Source organism: Cydia fagiglandana, chromosome 11 (genome assembly GCF_963556715.1).
Source record: "Cydia fagiglandana chromosome 11, ilCydFagi1.1, whole genome shotgun sequence".
In the NCBI taxonomy this organism is placed as follows: Eukaryota; Metazoa; Arthropoda; class Insecta; order Lepidoptera; family Tortricidae; genus Cydia; species Cydia fagiglandana.
Genome location: NC_085942.1, coordinates 9,565,591 through 9,588,137, shown reverse-complemented (window position 1 = coordinate 9,588,137; position 22,547 = coordinate 9,565,591). Strand labels below are relative to the sequence as shown.

The window sequence follows — 22,547 nt, the reverse complement described above, 5'->3', positions numbered from 1 at the left end:
AAAAATGATTGCTTGTCAAATGAAGTCGCCATGTTAGAATTACACCGATACTATAAGCATCACTCACACAAACAAGCAATGAGGCAAAATTTTACCAGTATTCAAAGGCTTTTTTCTTAATAAATTTAATCATAATCTAGTATATTTTTACGTCTGCGAAGACAGAAATATATATACTACCCAAACATTACATATACAAGTGAAGAAACCCTATATAATAGGAGCTAGGGTGCCAAGAAAGTTGTATGAAAATCGAGCAAGGAGAACCACCTTAAGTCGTGATACTCTGCACAGACCAGTCGTATCCTAGACTAAAACACCAAGCATTATATTTATGAATGCCACGTTTTTCTAAAACAAACGATGCATTTAATCTTAAGCATAATTTTTCGGCGGCAACTAGTACTATAAGTATAGTAACGTTGCATGTACCAGAACACATCAGCCTTCTGGTTAGTTTTTCCTTTTAGAAGACAAGGCAGATGGTTGATGTGTATCGTATATAAATATATGCTTTGCAAATAGAATGGTAAAGAAGTGCTCTTGAAGTTTAATAAGGTGTTATTTCAGGCATATTATCGTATTATATGTTAGCAACGTACGATAACAAGGTATTTAACCGATCATGGCCGATGCCCACTAAAAAATTGGGGATATTTTAGACACGAACAATTACGAGACTACTATAAATGAATACAATGAACTTGAAAATTACAATTTCATTGATAATGAAAATGCTCAAGGTGGAGATTGAAATTTCACCTGTAACTTCATTACTTTAAGTTTCATTATTGTTCGTATCTAAAAATTCGTTGCCGCTAGTGAGCGCCAGCCATAACCGTTGCCTTGTGGTCAAATTATCGGTTCCCATAGCAATATTAGCAGCGTAGCCCACGTTCTTCACGTTATGCCTGACGTATCGCCTACTACAATAAACGATCGAGCATATTGTTGTATCGGTTTGGATTTTTCTAGTCATGGAATTATTTATACCTAAACAAAATGTAGTACTTAGCATTTCCTATTCGGTAATCCTGTGACAGTTTTAAAGTAGTGTGTAATGAGAAAATGAAAAGTATGTATTCTTAACGCGTGTAGTGTGTTTAAAAGATTTGCAATAACAATATAGACTGGGGATTCACGTAGACAGACTGTTAATAGATTTATATACTTACTACTGTACTGTATCATCAAGTCAATGCAAACTGTGAAAGTAAACATTGTTGTTTATCTAAAGTAAGAACGAAAAGCATGAAGAATTTCGCGAATTGACCCGCCTGTTCCTATCTCTGTCGGACGCGCGTAATTATATTGCTATCCCCCCGATGCCGGCGGTCAATGACACTGTGCAAGCGGGACAGCAATATAAGTAACCCTTTTCCAGGCATAGTACGATCATCGACCACTTTAGCATTCCACTTTACATTGCACTTTTTGCACTTTCGGAAAATTTGAGTTGTCTTCAAATGAATCATCAAAGCTGGATTAACTGGAATATATTTGGATTTTTCGGGAAAACCTTGTAGATAGGCGCGGCCTGGAAAAGGGTTAATGTTTATACGTACTTCATGCTATGATTCAAGAATGCAAAAGTATTCGGACACTGAAATTTTTGCCTTTGGATAATTTGAATGTCGGTCAATGATCGAAAATTAGGGAGGTTTTAGTCACAATAGTGTCATACAGTTTGCATTGACTTGCGGCGCGTGAGTGTGAGTAAAATTAAAATAGAATACCTATCTACTTAAAATAATTCATAGTAACATACAAAATTTATAGTAGATACGTAATTGAAAGGAAATATTGGTTTGAAGTTGCCTTTTAGGTCGTATCATCTGTGGTGGAATAGCAATATGTCAATTGTAATTTGAACACGTTTACACTATAAACGTGCCAGAACGTCTTCGATATAGAGGTACCTAGTCTTACAGTTACATGTAACTACTATCTCCTGTAGTTCAAATTTCATGTAAACAACTCCTACTGTCGATTGAAACTACCATAATAATCTGAACCGGAATATTATAAAAAGAATTAAGTTTTGAAAGGAAATGGACACATGAGGAGTCAGTTTTATAGTGATCAGTACTTGGATAACTGGACCATGGATGGTATAGGTAAATACGGCGTGTTTTGTATATAAACAATTAAATTAGTAAAATAATATAGTGTGTTACGTATATAAATCTCACATTGTTGACGAGGCGAGATTCCTTCTCCATTGCTTTACAACGGTTGTAATGAAATCTTAAAAAGCAATAACTACAATGTTAAAAGTTATCTGCCTAATAATTCTTGGTTTTAAATTTAATGTTCCGTGCCTGTAACATTTCTTGTCTGTAAGCATCGCTAAGCTGTAAGAATTGTATATTATAAATGCCGGAGATATTTTTGTACAGCTTCAAATCTTCAATTAGTCATAAGAAGATGTGTTTTGCTCGAATAAATAATGTTCCCTGTAGACAAAATTGGTGTCTACTTTAACCCTGACTTGTTAACCTTTTCGACGCCTTTTCAAACACAAAAGCTGTCACTCGGGCGCCACGTCACCCAAGTGTCAAAACTGAAATTGATCTTTATGCATATGCAAGTAGGTCTATGTTGCTCTGTGGTCTGTGACCGATTAATCGGTCTTTGGCCTTGAACCTGCGGTGCGGATATATCGGTCATTGGCGTCCAAAAGGTTAATGGGCAACTATTCTCCGTACCTATGTTTAATGCACCTGCTAGAATTTTATTGGCATCTGTGTATCTCCTTTTAATATATTATATTTAGTGAATTCGAAATTACACCCGATTTGTACAATACCCAAGTGAGATGTTATAGTGCAATATAAATAGATGTATTGTTTTACCAAATTTATTTTTTATTTATCTCCCCATCCTACCAACAAATCATAATTTTTCTACAATGCCAACGACGTCTGACGCCTTGTCACGACAAAATATATTCTGGCTTTATTCAAAATGTGGTTCCACAGAAACTACAAGCATCATCTAAATGTAGACATTATACAGGCTGTCTCATAACCAAAGACTCCAAGTGTACCTTCGTGGTCAAACGTTACTTCAACCAATCGCTCTGCTTTCTGGCTCTTTGAACTAGTTTGGACAAGTGGATCTTTTTGTTGGCCTAACGTTCTACGAGTATAGGTGCCGGTACGCTACTACCGTATGGTAGTTGGCGCTTACGCTATTATTAACACATTCAACACCAAGAACCCGACTGTCGGGTACACTGTTCGTAGCGACTACGCGCTACATACGGCGAAACCGTGGCTACGCGCTACGAGCGTAACCCGTAGCACTTAGTGGTAATGAATGTGTTAACGATACTTCAATACTAATGCGGTGTTACGTGACGTAAGCGCTGATCACCGTAAGATATATACCCGTGGAACGCCACATCCCATTAGCTTTGTGATTAGAACCTTAACACAACAAACAAAACCATCATGTTCTTGTACCATTTATTGCAATAACACAGTCTTACAAAACAATTCAGCAATGATAGCGATAAGACACTAATAAACGATGGTAACTTCATTTAATTATTTTAAGATCACAAAAATTTTGACTGAACTTGCACGCCCCTAAACGATTAATTTGCTAAATGTAGGTACTTAATTAAAATTATATGCGTGTGCAAGTCGACTGGTACTTATCAGGGATGTTGCGGATGCAGATTTTTTGACATCCGCGGATGCGGATATTTAAAGCCTCACATCCGCGGATGCGGATGTCATGATTTCGTACTTAAAAAAGTCAAATATTACATTTTTAGCATTTTTTATTTCAAAAAACGAAACGTTTTGTATAGGTGCGTTTTATTTGATAAACAGTAACTTGGCCGACTTTTCAGGATCTAGACGATTTCGTTATATAAAATTACCTAGCACTTACGCCGCCGGCGCCGCCGCTAATACGTTCCTGTAACCAACTTGGTCGACATCTGCTCCGCATCGATTTTATGCGGATGCTGATGCAAATATTCGCAACATCCCTGGTACTTATATGGTGGGCGTAAGAAACTATTGCACACTGGTAAATTAAATTAAATACGCTACTAAGGTTTGTTGTCGGTATACAGTTTACACTAATGTTAGAAACAAATTGTACTTTCCCCAGAATAAAGAAATAAAACAAAAATAATGCTCTCAGCACCAATATTACAAAACTCGTAACATAATCTAAACATAAATTAAAATAATATTTTACACATTATAATACATGTTAAATCCTGTAAGTATAGCTTCTCTAACAATAGACCATTGAAACTCTGCAGAGTATTGAAGTGTTATAACAATGGGCCGTATTTGTTAACAAATTATGATAAGACTTGTCTTAGCTCCTTTGTCGCTGCGGAAATCTAGTTAGGCGCATGTGACTAGTGTCATCATTGTACTAACATAAATGCGAATTTAAGCGAGCACAATCGGTCTAAATGCATAAGAGATTTTTTTTCTAACATGCTCAATACCTCTTTGATAACAGACTGCCATTATACGTTTTCAGTGTACCTACCTAGTCCTGATCTAAATCAAAATGTAGGGTTATTCCCACTAGTTACCACCAAGTTCTTACCAGTGGTAACTACTGGGAATTTTTTTCCACCTGTATAACTACTGGGAATATGTAACTAGTGGGAATTTTTCTTCCCAGTAGTTACCACGTTACCAGTGGTAAAAGGTGGGAAAAAAAACCCAGTTACCACTGGTAAGAACTTGGTAGTAACTAGTGGGAATAACCCAAAATGAACTCAAGTTTACAGAAAACTTGTGACTAATTATTTTCTTTCCCAGCTTTTTTGCAGTATTCTTCGTAAACGGTAAGATAGTTAAGACCTATAAAATTACGATATTATTAATTAGTTAGACTAAGCTTCTAGATTTGACATGGCGATCGAAAGTGCTCGTATAGTTTTTATAAACAAATGAAATGAACAGACAGGAATATTATAAAACAACAACAAATTGAAACATACTACTTCATTCCTATGTCCCACCTGTTACTGCTGTTTAATTTAATTCGGCTATATTAGGTTTAAAATACGATAAACATATTAACAACATTTAAAATACTCTTTTTCAATGTCACGGTTAACATATAACGATGTCACTGGAAAATAAATAACTCAAAATGCTAGCAGCTCAGCTCAGTGGATAAAGATCTATTGAAACGTTAACTGGACTTCGTTGTAGTTTCAGTCTTGTGTCATTTGGTCCTGAAACAAAAGAAAACTGCATGAAGTCAAAAGTTTACATGTCAATAGTAATTAAAACCAAAATATTACTTTGCTAATCCGCGTAATAAGATAACGTGCTAGTCAATCAGTGCTAACCCGTTATACTTACTTGCGTATTTTTTGCATACAATTAATGTTCCCACCCACCCACCGCAAAAATAAATACGCAAATAAATATAACAAACCACCACCAAAAGAATAATACTCGACACGTGTTTCGCCTCTCTACGAGGCATCCTCAGGAGCTGTTGACGGTCTGACGTCCGGCAACGGAATGACGTGTCCAGAATGGTCGGCCATATTTATACCTTGACCACTCCCCCTACTGTGCAAGTGTGAGTGAGATGGAAAAATTCGTAATAACGGCGATGACGCAACATTCAATTGTTCGTTAAGAATCATGCCCCTATTGTTGTACCTAATTATTTCCAGTTGTTCCAGAACACCCAAACGCAATCCCTTCTCACAAACATGCAAAACATCAAAAGAATGATTCTCAGATAAAATGTGGCCTGTATCTAATAAGTGCTTTGCAAAATTGGATTTTTCTGGATGGTTATGTCTATATGACGCAACATGCTCTTTATTCTTTTTTTTTTTTCTTTTTTTAGTAATTTGGTGAGTGCCCTCCTAATTTATAAACGGGCTACAAGCGTGGTCGGGTTATTCCCACTAGTTACCACCAAGTTGTTACCAGTGGTAACAAATGGAAAACAATCCCACCTTTTACCACTGGTAACTACTGGAAAAATAATTCCCAGTAGTTACCACTAACTCGGTTTTGTGGTGGTTAAAAGTGGGGTTTTTTTTCGCAGTATTTACCATCAAAATATTGTTAGAGTTCAATACTAATAAAAACAGTATAAATATGTACAGGATGTTTTTTATAGTCACCTGCGATAATTAACTTTTCCCGGTAGTTAAAGTGGGAAAAAAAATCCTAGTAGTTACCACTGGTAACAACTTGGTGGTAACTAGTAGGAATAACCGGTGTGGTCGGTGCAGGGCGAGTGGTGTGAGTGAGGACAGTAGTTACCGTCAGTGGTAGGACTGCAGGTAGGTGGTGGTGGAGGCGAGGTCGCGGCGCAGCCAGGCCGCGTTGAGCCGCACGGTCTCCAGCGCCTGCTGCACGGAGCGCTCGGTGCCGGGCGAGTGGTGTGTGCGGAAGAACTCGTCTATTTCTTGGGCGGCCGACTCAGAGGCAAAGTTCTCGGTGGTAGACTTCACTAGTCGCGCCAGAAGGAAGCCGCCCTGTAAACAGTAATATAGTTGTAGTGCAGGATCTACACTTATCCCTTGCTCTGCAGCGATATCCGAATTGGGCAGCAGTCACTGCGCAATTTTGGTCACACTTTCAATAGCATTTTTTTAACTCTAGTGCGCGGGTTAAAATCTTGGCTCCAATGAGTTTTTCGAAACTTATGTACGAAATATCATTTGATATTTACCACTAGCTTTTCGGTGAAGGAAAACATCGTGAGGAAACCTGCATACATCTGCGAAGAAATTCAAAGGTGTATGTGAAGTCCCCAGTCCGCATTGGGCTAGCGTGGGGACTGTTGCCCAAACCCTCTCGTGCTTGAGAGGAGGTCTGTGCCCAGGAGTGGGACGTGTATAGGCTAAATTTTTTTTTTATCTCGCCGACGGTAGCCACCTTACAAAATATTTACTCCTGTAAGAATCAGAATTAAAGAGAGAAATATGAACCTGGTAGCGATCCATGAAGTCCTGCCAGTGGTCCTTGAAGAACTGCCACGCAAGGTCGCGGCCGTTCCTGCTGACGGCCACCGACACGATCACGAACACTGTGTCCTGGGCGCGCACTTCATCCTACAATTAAAAAACACAGGATTAATCTTTGACTCTCTCAAGCCCCGTCGCCATATCGCGCGGCGGCCGCGCGAACATTGTTCGACCGCGGCAAACCTGTATTGGCTCGCGAGCCAATTTTGGCACTATCTTGAACTATAGCGCGGCCGCCGCGCACGGCAGGCGATCCGATGATCGACCACATTATATCACAAAAAATAATTATTAGGAACGAAGAATAGCCAATAGAAAAAGCCAATGATTGAGTTGGCTCGCGAGCCAGCCCGATATCCATTGCGCGCAGCTGCCGCGCGAGCCAACGTTCGATAGCTTGCCGCGCGATATGGAGACGGGGCTTCACATTGCACAACATGAACAGAGGAGTGAGATCACTTTAATAATGGGCATTAAATCCTGAATTGGAGAAACAAGAGAGGAAATAATAGAATACAACTCAATCAAGCCGCTGTTAGTTAATAAATAATTACTCTATGCGAGAGACTCAGAGACATGACCACAACGCGACCTTCAAATGTACTGGCTCTTATTGCCTGTCCACTTTCCTAAGATCAAGTACGCCATAGTAAGACTATGGTGAACTTAATCTTAGAAAATCGGACAGGCTTTACTATTTCTTGCTCTGTGACCAAGTGGTGCAGCTCTGGAAATCTCGGTTGTCACTTGATGAGGTTAAAACACACAGGCGTTGCCAATCGCATCTCCTTTTAGTTGTACCCGTAAATTACTGGGCTAACTAACACTCTTAACTTTTCATCGGCGGAAGTGTAGACCTGTAAGACAGACTCACCGAGACGGCAAAGTCCAGCACACGCTTCAGAAGCTCCGGGTCCTTGACCGCTCCCAGCGCGCGGCTGATGCGGTCCTTCTCCTCGTGCAGGTCTGCCGAGCGGTACAGCTCCAGGAACCGCTGGAATGTGGCCTCGTCCGCGTCCGCGAGCACGGCGCGGTAGCACGCCGAGCGCAGGTCCGCTGGTAATGTCGCCGCACCCGATACGTGTTTCTCGAATCTGAGAATACAAACAATACATTACAAACATACATTTGGGGTCACCTTGAAGTAAGCCTGCAAGAATTACCAATACCACCAATAATAATTAAAAAAAAACTAAATTTTTTTCTAATACTTGAAAAACCGCAAACGTTATTAAAAGGAGGCGCCACACGGCTTTGTAATATTAAATATGGATATATGTACTATTCCTAGAGCGTAATAGTCAGCAATCAACATTTCTTCACAAAATTTCTCATATAAGTATGTAGGTCTCATATGTATAGGTACATTAGGAAGAGGTGACCAAAAGACGATGGTACTTCATTAATTTTATTAACAAACTAACAGAATAATAAACGCAACATATTATTTACCCATAGCTAATACATATATTATATACCTAATACATATAACCTAATTTAATATTATATACCTAATACATATAGTTAGGTATATAATATTATTTATGTAGGTATATCTTACTTATTATGCAAGAATAAACTGCATAAAACCACAAGGAAGCAGTGTTGTGGTTGAACCGATTTCGTTATCTATTGCAATGAATAACAGTCAAGTGGCTTTATTTACTTTAGTTATCATTATCACTAAGAGGAAATCCCACAACTATATTTAACCAAATGCGTCACTTCACAATGTGTAGCAATATCAAATGTAATTTTGTATTTCCATGTACATAAAATAATGAAAACCCTTTTAGTCCTCTTTAAAAACGTTTATGACTTGGGGGATAATATGGCTTAAAGGACTCGCATCTCACACTCATCAAAAAAAAATGGGGGATAATATTGATGAATGATGATACTAAAAGATAAATAAAAAAATGAAGGAAGCTCACCGATTCTTAGCCTCCTTAATGGTGTCCGGGTCCTCGAAGCTGATCATTTTGTTAAGCACGAGACTCCTCAACAGGGTGTCCAGATGACTCTCCTTGTCCTCCGCGTCCCAGCCCAGGCGCTTAGTGACCGGTCCGAACAGCTGCCGCCCATAGTTCTTAAGCGGCTTGTCTAGCGCCGTGTGGGAGAACAGCGCGCTCAGTTTGGACATGCAGTTGGAGATTGAAGACCAGACGGTGAAGTTGTTCTCGTTGTTGAAGGCCTCCATGAGTTTCAGGGACTGTAACAAGTGCGTAATATTGTCTTCGGTCAATTTTGCATGTAAAACTGACCTTAAAATTTATAGTTATGATGGTTCATTATTTTTGCACAGTGTAGTTGTTACTCAGTCACCCGTTAGGGGTTGTGCACAAATCACGCGAGGTATTTTTGGCTACTTTTTGACCCCCCCTCCCCCTTGGTGATATTTGGTGAGGTTTTTGGCTACCCCCCTCCCCCCACGCAACCTCACGTGTATTTTTTTGATTTTTTTTCATTCGACCTAATTTTAAGATAAATAGTGTTTTATTTAGAAAATATTGTTTATTTCTCTATTTTCGTTAAATACATTCGCTATTTTGAAGTGCAGAGTAAAGATTTATGTTTAACGAAACCGAGAAAAGGTATTTACTCATGTGGTTGGTTTTTTTTCTTAGTTTCGTTTACTGTAGAAAAATACACGTGAGGTTTCCTTATCCCCCCTCCCCCAACGTGATCTATCGTGAGTTTTTCGTGACCCCTTAACCACGAACGCTGTGTAAAGGGTTCCAAACGTCGGGATATAGATAAATTCAATATACGCGATATAATCCGTTTCAATAGTTTTATTTAATGTGTTGCGTGATAAGTTTGAGTGAAACTATCATTTCTAAAGTTTGTTCCTGTTGATACTGCTTAATTTGCATATATACGCCTAAGGAAGTTCATGATTTTTAAGCATGTAGTAAATGAGCCAGCTAGCCGTCTGACAGAATGCAAAGTTGTTTTTTTCGCCCATTATATATCCATACATGGTATTTCCACTAACACAAGGGAAGTGGAGTATAAAATAAATAAATTATAAGCGAAAGCACGACTCGGCTGGATAACATAGGCGTGTTAGTTGATATATTTGTGCGTGAACTCACGAAAACTGTATAAAATATGCAAAAAATAAATGGTTGAATTTTGAGTGCTGCTGAGGTAACTAGTGGCTTTGTGAGCTGTAGATCTCGCGAGTCCCAATACGCCATTTTGAAAAAAAATCTAAAAACATAATCGACATAAAAAACACATATTTTTTTAATAGTTTTATGTTGACAGAATTTCACGAAAATCGGTAAAGAAATGCTATGTAGAACAGCCAGACATACGAAAGCACTTTAAATTTGCTCATGCAGAAGGCGTGACGCTTCGCTCGCACTTGTCTCTCGGTTGGTCAATAACGCGGTATTAGCACAGAATAAATAATAGTACTATTAGGTACAGAAGATTCACTTTCAAACAAAACGCGTCTGTTACGATTAGGACAGATATGACAGCGCCACGCGCGGCTTATGACTAGCCACCAAAATTGGTGTGAGACGGATATACTTGTAGCTACCTGTTGCAAAGCGACGAAATCGCGGAGTCAGCCACGCCTGGTATTAGCTATGAGCTCACCTCGTGCGTGTGCGTGTGTCCGGCCTGCACCAGCGCGAAGCAGTCGTCGAGCAGCCCGAGCCGGTCGAGCGGCGGCAGCGAGCCGTCGCGCACCGCGCCCACCAGCTGCGCCAGCATGCCGGGCTCATACCGAGTCCGGTAGTAACCCACCTGTTGCAATTATTCATATTCAAACCTAGTTTACACTTTATCAATTTATACCTAAAGTTGCAGATCTTGTCAGTAAAAAAGGCGGCAAATTTGAAAAATGTAGGCGCGAAGGGATATTGCCTCACAGAAAATTTGAATCTCGCGCCTTTTTCTACTGACAAGATTAGCTTGACCATCTATATATTCATAAACCGCCCGGTCTATACAAGTCTCCTTTAGTTAATTTGTTTGATCTCTTCTTACTCATACATAAGTCAAACAGATTAAAACAAACTTGGATAAAAAAAGAACCTTATGGAGAAGGAATATTCATAAGTTTATATTTCTGGACCGCCATACTCACGGTCCTAACTGACAATTTATTAAGCTTAGAATAAATTTAAAAGTTGAAAATTACTGTCTTGGGTGAGACTTGAACTCACGGCCTCTGGAATAATTTGATTTGATTTTTTTATTTGATTTTTTTTATTCAATTGCAGTAGTTTTTCCACTTTTATATTTATTCTAAGCTTAATTGCATCTTTCGCAGACGTTTCTGCTTGTTAAAAATTAAAACTAACTGACAATTATTATACCGTACAATCCGTACATTGCTAAAATTTGTCGAAACAATGTGACCTGATAAAATATCATTATCAGTTCATTATAGGTCATTGACCCATCAACATACTACATTTCACAGTTTGTTACGACAAAAACATGATTTAAAAGCAGGTTCATATCTTGCTTGCTGTGATAAATAGGATATGAAAGCAAGATATGAACCTGCTTTTAAATCATGTTTTTGTCGTAACAAACTGTGAAATGTATAGCCTGACAAGTTCTTTTTTAGCCCTGATATAATGTCGCTACAAACAGCTTACATATAGCAACAATACGTGTACGTCATGAATAGTCGGGACAGTGTGTATTGGCATCGTGCAAGAGCGAGTGAGGTATACAATTATGTACATGTGAGTTGTAGAAGTATGTTTCCCAATCGAAACCCAATCGAAAGAGCATGTTTAGTTGATAATTAAGTATGAATAATTTACCTATCCGCCATAATTTGATTCTAAATATTCGACCTCCGTATATATATTTACCAGATTCAGTCACTCGTGGTGGTAATGGCTCATTCTTATAATAAATATTTTTGATTATAGCACTAAAGACGCCTTAAATGAGAAAAATAATAATTTAATAATTAATATTCATATTTAGTACAAAACTAACCAGTTTATTACAAACTCACTATGAAAATCAGTACCCGTCATGTCAACAAATAATTTCACAACATTGTTTAATGGAATGCTACTGAATCCCGTATCCTTTTTCTGTCGCAAGTATTTTAATGTATTTAAAATTATTTGTTTAGCATCGGTGTGAATTTTTTTGGGCATTTTGATTGCAAAATATATTATTATCCTGAAATATTTACAATCATTTTCGATTTGTTTACATCGGTGACATTCAATGACTTTCAATGTCGGATGTCAAACAAAATAATTGCCATTAAAATAAATTAGTTCCATCGAAAATCCGCAACGTGGCGAGGGCTAAAAAGGAACTTGTTAGGCTTTAGTTCATTATAGGTCATTGACCCATCAACATACTACATTTCACAGTTTGTTACGACAAAAACATGATTTAAAAGCAGGTTCATATCTTGCTTTCATATCCTATTTATCACAGTGCACACTGATACGGCAATAGATACCTAAACCGACATTCAATCGATATCCTTTGTTTTTGCTAATGATACTATTCAACTTATCTAATCTAAAAGTGTATGTTAATAATATGTGACGTCCCACGGCAAAAGGTACGTTATGGCGGCTGGCGCTTACGCTAATATTAGCGTCACATATAACAGTCGTAGAAGGAAGGAGTGTTTTTAAGTTGATGTATCATGTATGTTTCTCAGAAATCTGAATCTCTTTAAATTTGACCTGTTGAAAAACCATCAAGACTAGGTATAGAGAGAGAAAATATGTATGTGGAAAAATATAATTTAATAAACTTACTGTGCCAGGATTTAATTTAACCCACGAAGACTCTGAAACATTTTCTAGGACAACTTCTTGGGTTCGTTTTTCCAAAACTGTAGACAATGCCACCTGAGAACAACAACAGTCATTAAAACACCATGTGCACTAAGTAGGACACATCTTAATGAAGGCTATCTAATTAAAAACAAGTATACATATATTTGGGGAAAATGGAAAATATTACATGAGGTATAGTTCGTAGGTTTCAAACAGAGCCCGAGCTAATCCTATTGTCTATTGTTAAGTAAAACCGCTCGTGCCACGTGCCACCACCACCTGCATAAAAAGTATAAAAACCTGCGTACTTCGGTTACTGAGTGCCGGCGAGTCGAACGCTACAGAACCAGTCTAAAATGTGTCATCGAGATGCGTAACAAAGGCGCGTTATCGGAGAGCGCACCTACACTGGTTTTTTGAGCGTTGGACTAGCCTGCGCTCAGGTGCCAAATAGAATAAGTATGACCCTTTTTTGCAGGTAAGTAGCACGTGCGGTTTTACTTAACAATAGACAATAGGATTAGCCGCCGGGCTCAGTTACGAAGCTACGAACTATAACGAAATATAAATCATTTTAAGCAGCGTGTCTGCCCCCAGAGCAACTACGCCTAATGCAACACAATACCTATTTAATGCACACCTCGAATAACAGCCGCTATAAAGGAACTAGGTTATGCAGAATAGAGGTTACACAAAAAAAACTCTTATCGCTAAAGATCAGTGTCTCCCAGACAATTATTGGCCTACATCTAAAGTAATTTTATAGGATAAGACACACATATACCGCAAAAGTACCCACTTTTGTTTTATTTGTGTGCGTTGCATCCTTAAGGTTCCTCTTCACGTTGGGCCAACGCCAACGCCAACGAGGGACGCAGCCATGCGGTAGAATGAGATAGCAATATCACTTGCTCCCTCTAACGCATAAATGCGTCCCTCGTTGGCGTTGGTGTTGGCCCAACGTGAAGAGGAGCCTTTAGATGTGAGCAAAAATCATTGATGTACTTATATCTCAAGACGGGCCTTACGGGCAAGAAAAATAGTGCTAGCTCAGCGGTGTCACTCACGAATCCGAGCCAATTGTGCAGTCATCTACACCTACATCTAGTTGCGACCAATCGCGCCCGTGATGCGAACTCATCAACCAATCGCGTTGTCGCGGTGTCACAGCGCTGTGCTGGCCCCATTCATGCCCCATTCTTATTGCCTGTAAGGCCAGTCCTGAGATATACGTCTATGGCGAAAATCTTATAAGGGCCGTGAGTTTAAATATGGTTTATCTCTATCGCGCTTTCTGTACTAGAAATCTATATAAGTAGCGATTCTCATTAAATACCTACCTATAACTTGTCGCTATTCCCAAGTACCGTACACATAGCGCTAAATACATTAAACTAACAATACCATAAATCAATAAATATTATTACTTCAATGTGTTTATTTATTTTATAATGCCCGCCACTGCAGCAATCTTCATCTGAACGCTGGTTATTTGATAACGCACAATATGCACAATGTGGAAGCTGCAAATCATTGAGTATTGACACTTTTATTGAATAAGGAAGTGAAGCGCTATCAATAAGGAAATCTAGATAAATATTTATGTCAATGTGAATTTTTTCTCTTCCAAGGCTGCAGATAAGATAATAGATCTATTTTGATTAAGGATGACAAGATAATCTATCTGGAGTGACTGCAAAGGCTACTGCGAATATCGAAATTCGAAGATCGACTATCCTATCTCTATCGCTCTTGTCTTATTTTAGTTAGAGAGAGAAGAAAGAGTTAGACCAAGATAAGTCTGCAGCGATTTTGATAGCCCAGACTGTGCATGTGTTATTTTGAACGTCAAACTTATATGAAATTATCACGTATTATTAACACTTGCACAGTATGTGCTGTCAAAAACAATCTGTTATCTTGGTCTAACTCGATTTTCGAAGGTCACGGTAGGCCTCCGAGCAGTGCCGGATTTAGACATTTGCCGCCCGTAGGCTATGCCGATTTTGCCGCCCCTATTCCGCCTCGCTTATAGGTTTTTTAAAGTACTTTCCTATCAGAGGCGTTTAATTTTATAGTACAACACACCATAGCCGGCCATTGAGAATCAAGGTGAGGCATTGGCAGTCAGGCTGGATATAGCTAAGGAGTTCGGTCAGGCCTGGCATCGGGTCTGCTCGAGGGATTATGCTATACAAATGGATCACTAGCTTTTTGTTCGGTAGTCTCTGCAGATTGCAGAGATGACAGTAGTAGGGATACGTATTACACAGGCCGTGCCAATATCCCTCATTCTGTGGTGCTGGAAAGTCATGAAAAGTTTATATCTGATATCGAGAGCAGAAAGAGATCTATCCATCCTGAGTTTCAGCATGGGATCGGAACAATTTAGTGAGATTCAATACCACGAAGACACAAGCATCGACGACCATCCCAAACTCACAATGTAGTGAGATGGTGGTCAGATGGGTCACAAAAAATGTAGTTAGTAAATTGAAAACGCGAGCGTAGCGAGCGCGAAATTTTTTCAAGGAAATAGTAGGTAAAAGAAAAAAACGGAACCCAAATAGGATCACTTTGTTGTCCGTCCCGCCGTCTGTCTGTCTCAATATAAAGGGTCTTGACATGAAAGAGGGCGGCAAAATCGACATATAATGCTTGTTATTTAAATTTTACAAATAAATTCTGGTCGACCCTATCTGAACAGCACATAAAATATTTTTTGACCCTTTGCCGCCCCCTAAAATCTGCCGCCCTAGGCTTCAGCCTACTCAGCCTAGTGGTAAATCCGGCACTGCCTCCGAGCCACTGGCGCCAAACTTAAAATACAAACAAGTTCCTGCCGCGTTATTATTACCGCGCGGTTGTACACGATCCAAAGCGATATATGCTAGAGTTCCTCGCAAAGTAATTTCTGCTCAGGACTTTTGAAATTAACGTTCATTTTCGCTTGCAAGGGACTATAGTTCGTTTTTTTAGCATTAGAAAGAACTCCACAGAAGCAAGCGTGCAGTTTTTATCAGGCTCTTTAATTGTTAATAATTATCTAATGTAGCATGGTCAATACATATAATTTACTTCAAATTATTACCGCTAAAAGTGCCGGATTTGGAACCACAAGCTTACTTCTGCGAAGTTCTTTCTAATGCTAAACAAACGAACTATAATTAGTACAAAAATATTCAATAAAGAAGACAGCAAAGATTTTTGTTTTTGTTTGAAAGTGGCTAAGTAGTAGTGATTACACTAATTACTTACATATCGATATCAATATCTTACCTTAGAAGGAAACTCCTGTGTAGAAATAGTAATAGGCACCATCCATAGGATATCATGCGGGTCCTGGCTACCATCCGCGGTAAATTTCTGCTGAGTCAGCGTCAACACGCGGTCATTGCCCCTTTGTGTCGAGTTTACCTGCCAACCACACACCATGTATATTTTAAACATGTTTATATTAACTTCATAAAGAGTATTGTCTGTCCTCACAATAGGCAATGAATTTAATGTACTCAAAGACAATCGAGTTGAGGGACTCATTATGATTAAGGCCCATTGTTATTAAAATAGTGTCTTCAAATATGTGGTGTCATTTGCTATAATTTTAGCACTACTTGGACAGGGATATGTATAGCGTCGGCTTAAGTCGCAAACCTCGTAACTCCATTTCAAGGAAATTAGTAATTGCTACCTTGGATAACAATACTTACAGTCGTAAACCTCGGAACTTCTCCGTAAACCTCGTAACTCCCCGGAGAAGTTCCGATGTTTGCGACTTAAGCCAAGTCACATATATTCTAGTTTTCCAACATATTTGTATGACTTGTGAATCTCAACCAACCTGTACAACTGGGAAACCCATCTGCTTAGTCCATGTGGACATCACAGCCCCAACAGGCTTGTTTGATGCTTCCTCCAAAGCAGCCCATAGGTCTTCAGTAAAAGTGTTTTTGTACTGAAATGAAAAAAACATCATTTAAATGCTACAGTACTAAATATTTAGTTTGTTTCGACATTCAGATATGAATTTAGCTATCTTGGTCTATAGAAGATATCTTGAAACAACAAAGTTGTATATATCATGCAATAAAATGCATGTTTCTAAGTTTTGTAGGTACATTACTACATTTCTGTTTAATCAGTGATACTGATAAATGCGACTTGTGATAATAATTCTGTATTACTAAGAATTAGTAAGGACTAAGGACAAGACACTCCTACTTTATAAATGTTTAATCTGTGTAATGAAAGTCCTACCACATACAACATTTTGTCAATTGCTCAATCTGCAAACCAGAGGCGTAGCTAGAGGATATGGCGCCCGGGGCAGGCACCAAATTTGCGCCCCCCCCTCCCCCTCAAACGAAATGAACTAACGAAAGAGTTACTTTTTTACTTATTACTTACAGTTTACTTTTAATTGAGACAAAAAAGTGTTTTTAGTACATCGGTGGCTAACAAGCTTACGACCCACCTGATGGTCAGCGGTCACATGCGCGTTGCCGACCATTTTAAAACTTATACACTTATTTTTTGGAGATCTCCTTAGACTTAAAGGTTCAATATCGCTTGTGAGTTTGGGATCGTAGACTATTCACAGGTACATTTGGACTGATTTGAAGGGTCCAAGGTGGCATCCAGATGCTCCTGCCCAAAGGTGACAGCAGTACTCAATAAATGGGATCTGTCAACCCCAGAGTAAAGTATCGCCTCCCTTTATTGAGCACACCGAGTTTTTTTTTGGATACGAGCGCAGCCTACCCAGCAAGGTGGCTACGAAATTATTGGACGTCACTGATGGAGATCTCAACACCGAGGCTCCCAATACTCCCTGAGATGGGAAGGCTTGTGCCTTGAAAAATGAGGTTTTCTTAGCCCTAAACGCGCAAAATTGAGTCTTGGTGGGATTGAATTGGACTAGTTTGTCCCGATCCCACATCGAAACCTGACACAGGTTTTTCACGACATTCTAGTATCACAGAACGAGCGATGTTATCACGGCATGTCTTATACAGGGTGGTCCAAACCTTGACGTCCATAATTTTTTTAAATTTCTCACGCTGTGGGCTATCAGAATATGTACGTTAGCCGACGTTTCGTAGTTTTCGAATTATGATTTTTATTACTTTTAACGTTTGTTAAGAAATTCTGGGGTGATGATTTAATTTAAAAAAAAACTATTGAACTTTATTGTTTCTTTTTGTAACATAATCCTTGACCAACGGCGCAGTTGCTAAAACAACAGCATCCTCACTTGGCTGAGTTGAGCTGAGTTCAAGCTTAGATGTTGCCCTTACCTAAATAAATAAAAAATAAATAATGATAAAATAAAATACAAGCAATTTCAAGGACTTTTTGTTATTTTAGAAACTGCTAGACCCTAAGTTTTTTTAAAAGGTCAAAAAAGTGATACTTAATAGTCCTAATTTTTCAGAGTCGCCGGTCAAAGGAACTGAGGTGGAAAGCTTCCAAATTAGTAATTCATTAAAAAAGTCCTCTTTTGTTATTTCTACTATTATTTTATGGTGTCACTTCCCCATCGCTATTTCATGTTATATGTGCAAATACCACGAACATGTATTAGAAGACATAAAAGCAAAGCAAAGCTTCACCCCGGAATTTCTTAACAAAAGTTAAAAGTTAAACTCGTAAACTACGAAAAATCGGCTAATCATGGGGTATATATATTCTGATAACCCACGACGACGATACTAAAAAAAATTTTTGGACGTCAAGGTTTGGACCATCCTGTATACAGGTTGGCTAAAAAATAACTGCATTTTCCTTGCCAGGGAGATTTTGGGATTACACCTACTGAGCAAGTCGCGAAAAAAAAATTTGGCTGTGTCCTACATTTTGGCTGGTCCATTTTCTATGGGAGGTATTTTGCCCATTTTGGCGCCCCCCCCTTGGACGGCGCCCGGGGCACGTGCCCCCTCCAACCCCCCCCTAGTTACGCCTCTGCTGCAAACTAAACTCCTACTAACTTGATATTGGGTCGCCAAAGAACCTCAAAACTTGATTTAAAAATTCAAGGTCACTTCTGGCTGACTTGTTTTAAGCTGGTGAGATTTTAATGATTATGAAGAATATGAAGTAAACAGCAAGAAAATTCACCTGATGTCTGGTAAGGTAGATGTTCATTCCTTTACGGAAATCATCATCACCAATATATCTGTGCAGCATGCGAATGACAGAAGCACCCTTGTTGTATGAGATGTCATCGAATATCTCATCAATCTCAGATGGGTGGCCTACTGGCACTTCAATGGGGTGTGAGTTTTTCAAACAATCTAACTCTAAAGCCCTGAAAACGTACATAAATATTAGTGGAAGCACAAAGCATACAATTTTGAGTTACAATCCATGTTTCTCCAAATGTTTCATGTCAAAAACATTGTTAATGGAATATAATTTAGAAAAAATACAATCTCAGAAACATTAATTCCAAAGAATGATAACTACTGATAAAACTGTGTGCATAGGAACAACAAAAGGTGATGACTTGGCACTATTTATAAATGGCTCATGTTCATATGCATTGGCCATATGCCAAGTTAGCACTTTCTTTTACACAAAGATATCAAAAATTGTGTGAATCATGCCAAGAATGCACATTATTATACATAAAAAATATGCACTTTAGGTCTCATATACACTAGGAACATTTTTTTACATACCTGATGTAAGTTTCAGTAACAAACTGAGTCCAAATATCATACTCAGGGAACAGATGGTTAACACACAAGAATTCCACAAATGATGCATAACCCTCGTTCAACCAGAGATGAGTCCACCATTCCATAGTGACCAGGTTGCCAAACCACTGATGAGCCAACTCATGACCAACCACAAGGGCTATCCACTGCCGTCTCACGGCAGATGTGTGTTCCTCATCCACCAACAAGCATGTCTCTCTGTATGTCACTAAACCCCAGTTTTCCATAGCACCAGCTGAAAAATCTGCTATAGCAATCAGATCAATTTTAGGCAGCGGATAGGCTATGTCGAAGTACTCCTTGTAGTAAGGCAGTACCCGGGCTGCCACTTCCAGTGCGAACATGCCCTGCTTGCTTTTGCCCACGGGCGTGTACACGCGCACCAAGACGCCGTCGCGCGATGTCTTCTCCACATAGTCATACTCGCCCACTACAACAGCTACCAGATAAGTGGACATGATTGGAGTTGTGTCGAACCTCACGAATCGCGTGTTGTCAGTTATCTGTTCCTCCTTCACGGGCATGTTGGAGAGCGCGACACGGTCGGCGGGAACGCGTAGGGAAATGTCGAAGGTGGCCTTGATGGCGGGCTCATCCCAGCACGGGAAGCAGCGGCGCGCGTCTGTCGCCTCGAACTGCGTGACGGCCGCGTGGCGCTCCTCGCCACTCGGCGTCAGGTATTTGCTGCGGTACAGCCCCTTCATCTTGTCATTGATCTCGCCTGTGAACTCGCACTGCAGAGCGGCATCGCCGGCCGGCAGCGTCTCCGCGAACGCGATCGTGGCCGTCTCTTCGGCTGCGCTGAGCCGCACTTCCACCGGCGACAGAGGTTCTCCATTCTCAAACTGTAACTTAACGCTCTTCAAATCCAAGTCCAAACAGTTGAGCACTATCTCTTTGGTAGGATTGACGATCTGAAAGTGAATACGTCATGTTGAAACGAGATAATTTGCGGCGACCAGACCTACCAATGATGAAATTCCCTCTTACCGATACTTTCACTGCCGTCTTTCCCGTAAACGTTAGTTTCTCGAGATCTGGCACCAGTTCTAGATCGTAATGTTTAGGTACGACATTCTTCGGAAGGCGTTGAAACGGTTTGTTTTCGGGCATTGTCACTTTTTCTTTCACGATCGTAAATGTGGGACGCGCTATAGAAAAATACCGTAATGACCGAGTGACAGAGTGAACTCGCCGCGCTCCCGCGCCTCCGATACGTGCCCCCCGCGCGCGTCCTACTCTCTGCCCCCACTCCGAATAACGGTATTCGCTCGTACGTAACAACTTGCAATGGCGATTCAAATTAATGCAATTTTCTGAACGAAATGCAAATGAATTACGTATGACGCGTAGTAACTGTAGCGTCATGGAAAGCGGTTAACGGAGTGACGTTGAAAGTGAAAGTTACTCAATAGATAGACTAGTAGGACACATGCAGGCAATCTATGTTGGTTTGATGAAAGAAAAGATATATTTTTTGAGGTTGGAATATCGGTGAATGAAAATGTTTAGTTCTTTGACATATGATATGACAGAATAGATAATGAATGAAATGAATGAAATTGAAATTCGGAAGTTCTTCTGAACTAACGCCAAGCGCGCACCACGATTTTAATTTTTGCCACACGATTTTAGAATCGCGCTGTAATTTATCGCAGAAAATTCAGTGCGCGCACTGCGATGAAAAAGTCGACGATTTGTCCATTCTCGACATGGATGTCGTACCAGTCGCTTGTCGTGAAACAATATGCAATCGCTGTATGACTGAGTATTTATACCACAAAGGTGATCTCCTTCTATTTCTATAATTAAACGGTCAACATCTAGCGTCTCATCTTGTAACTCCATTGGAAAAGCAGGTTCCGATATGTTGACGCTTGGAGAGCGAAATGCCGACTGAGGTCCCGGCTGCGATTTTATTATCGCAGTGCGCTCGGGGCCATACAGCTTCGTATGCTGCAATTCACTTTGCGACAATCGCGTCGCGCGCTGTCGCGGAAAAATGTAACAAATCACAATTTTAAAATCGCTGCGATTTTTTTGTCGCATATGCGCGCACCGCCATATAAACCAAGGGCCCAACCTTTTCTGTTCTCTTTCACGACGCAGCAACTAGTATCATTTCTCTCACCTCGCTCTTTTAAAATGCCGTTTGTCAAAAAAGGACAACCATACTGTTGACAAGGCGGACTTCAAATCAAGTGTTGCCTTTCTTGATGCGCCCACCCTGTGTATGTGTGCGTAAAAGCGTATATGTGTGCTCTTTTAGGGATGTGAAAAGTCGATTTTAATCATGTTATATATCGATAAACGCTACACAGCGGAACGAAATAGCGATTAATTGAAGCTTCAATATCTTCGTTAAACATAAACATTATTGAAATGCTAATGGATAATGAATATATTATAATATAATAATATAATTCAATTATTGCGGAACACCTATTTTAGGAGGTATTTATGTATTTTAATTAAATATCTGAACTTGCCCTTGGTTCCCTGCTGGGGCGTGACTATAAAATTGTGATCTGATAACCACATTAAAGAATAAAAGCGTTTTTGGTCATTTTAGGTATCGTTAAGCCTTTGAAGTAAAATTAAAATTGCAAGAAATGTCGATAGTTTATCGATATGACTTTATCGACATGGCTACAGCAACGTGGGCCTCATTGTTAATCGTACACTAAACAAAAGTGGCAACAGTGACAGCTCGCTGAGACTACGTCTATATATATATTATGTCTATGATATAAACCCATACGTTACATTTCTGCGACTAAATTATCGCGCGACAAAAAATCGTGGTGCGCGCTTGGCTTAATACGTTGATTACATTATCACTTTTGAACACGACAGTATAGTATAGAATCCGATATATTGATAACTTCCTAATCATTGTGTTTTTAGGTATTGAATTATGATTCTAATGTACAATTAATTTAACAGTGTGCTTAACAAATATTTTAAAAATAGTAATATTATATTTTAAAATATATTTATCCCTTTAACTTTTACTCGCTCGTCGTTCTGTCTTTCTACGTTTTTATAAGT

The 22,547-nt window shown here is 39.4% G+C and overlaps 2 protein-coding genes across 2 annotated transcripts in view; one reads left to right on the top strand and one right to left on the bottom strand.

The window, feature by feature from the left end:
• LOC134668997 (F-box/LRR-repeat protein 16) overlaps positions 1–2,859 on the top strand; it is a 35,997-nt gene extending 33,138 nt beyond the window's left edge. Inside the window, exon 7 of the mRNA XM_063526514.1 lies at positions 277–2,859. The gene's annotated coding sequence lies outside the window, so the exon portion shown is untranslated. The remainder of the gene's footprint in view (positions 1–276) is intronic.
• A 597-nt stretch (positions 2,860–3,456) lies between these two features.
• LOC134668964 (puromycin-sensitive aminopeptidase) lies at positions 3,457–20,926 on the bottom strand. The gene is made up of 12 exons (XM_063526476.1): positions 20,487–20,926; positions 19,458–20,410; positions 18,895–19,084; positions 16,619–16,732; positions 16,057–16,194; positions 12,757–12,849; positions 10,601–10,750; positions 8,923–9,200; positions 7,863–8,082; positions 6,953–7,075; positions 6,282–6,496; positions 3,457–5,224 (listed from the first exon to the last, which is right to left on the bottom strand). Exons 1-11 carry the CDS (start codon positions 20,862–20,864, stop codon positions 6,284–6,286), a joined length of 2,850 nt encoding a protein of 949 aa, XP_063382546.1. The 5' UTR covers positions 20,865–20,926; the 3' UTR covers positions 3,457–5,224; positions 6,282–6,283.
• Between the last annotated feature and the right edge of the window lie 1,621 nt (positions 20,927–22,547).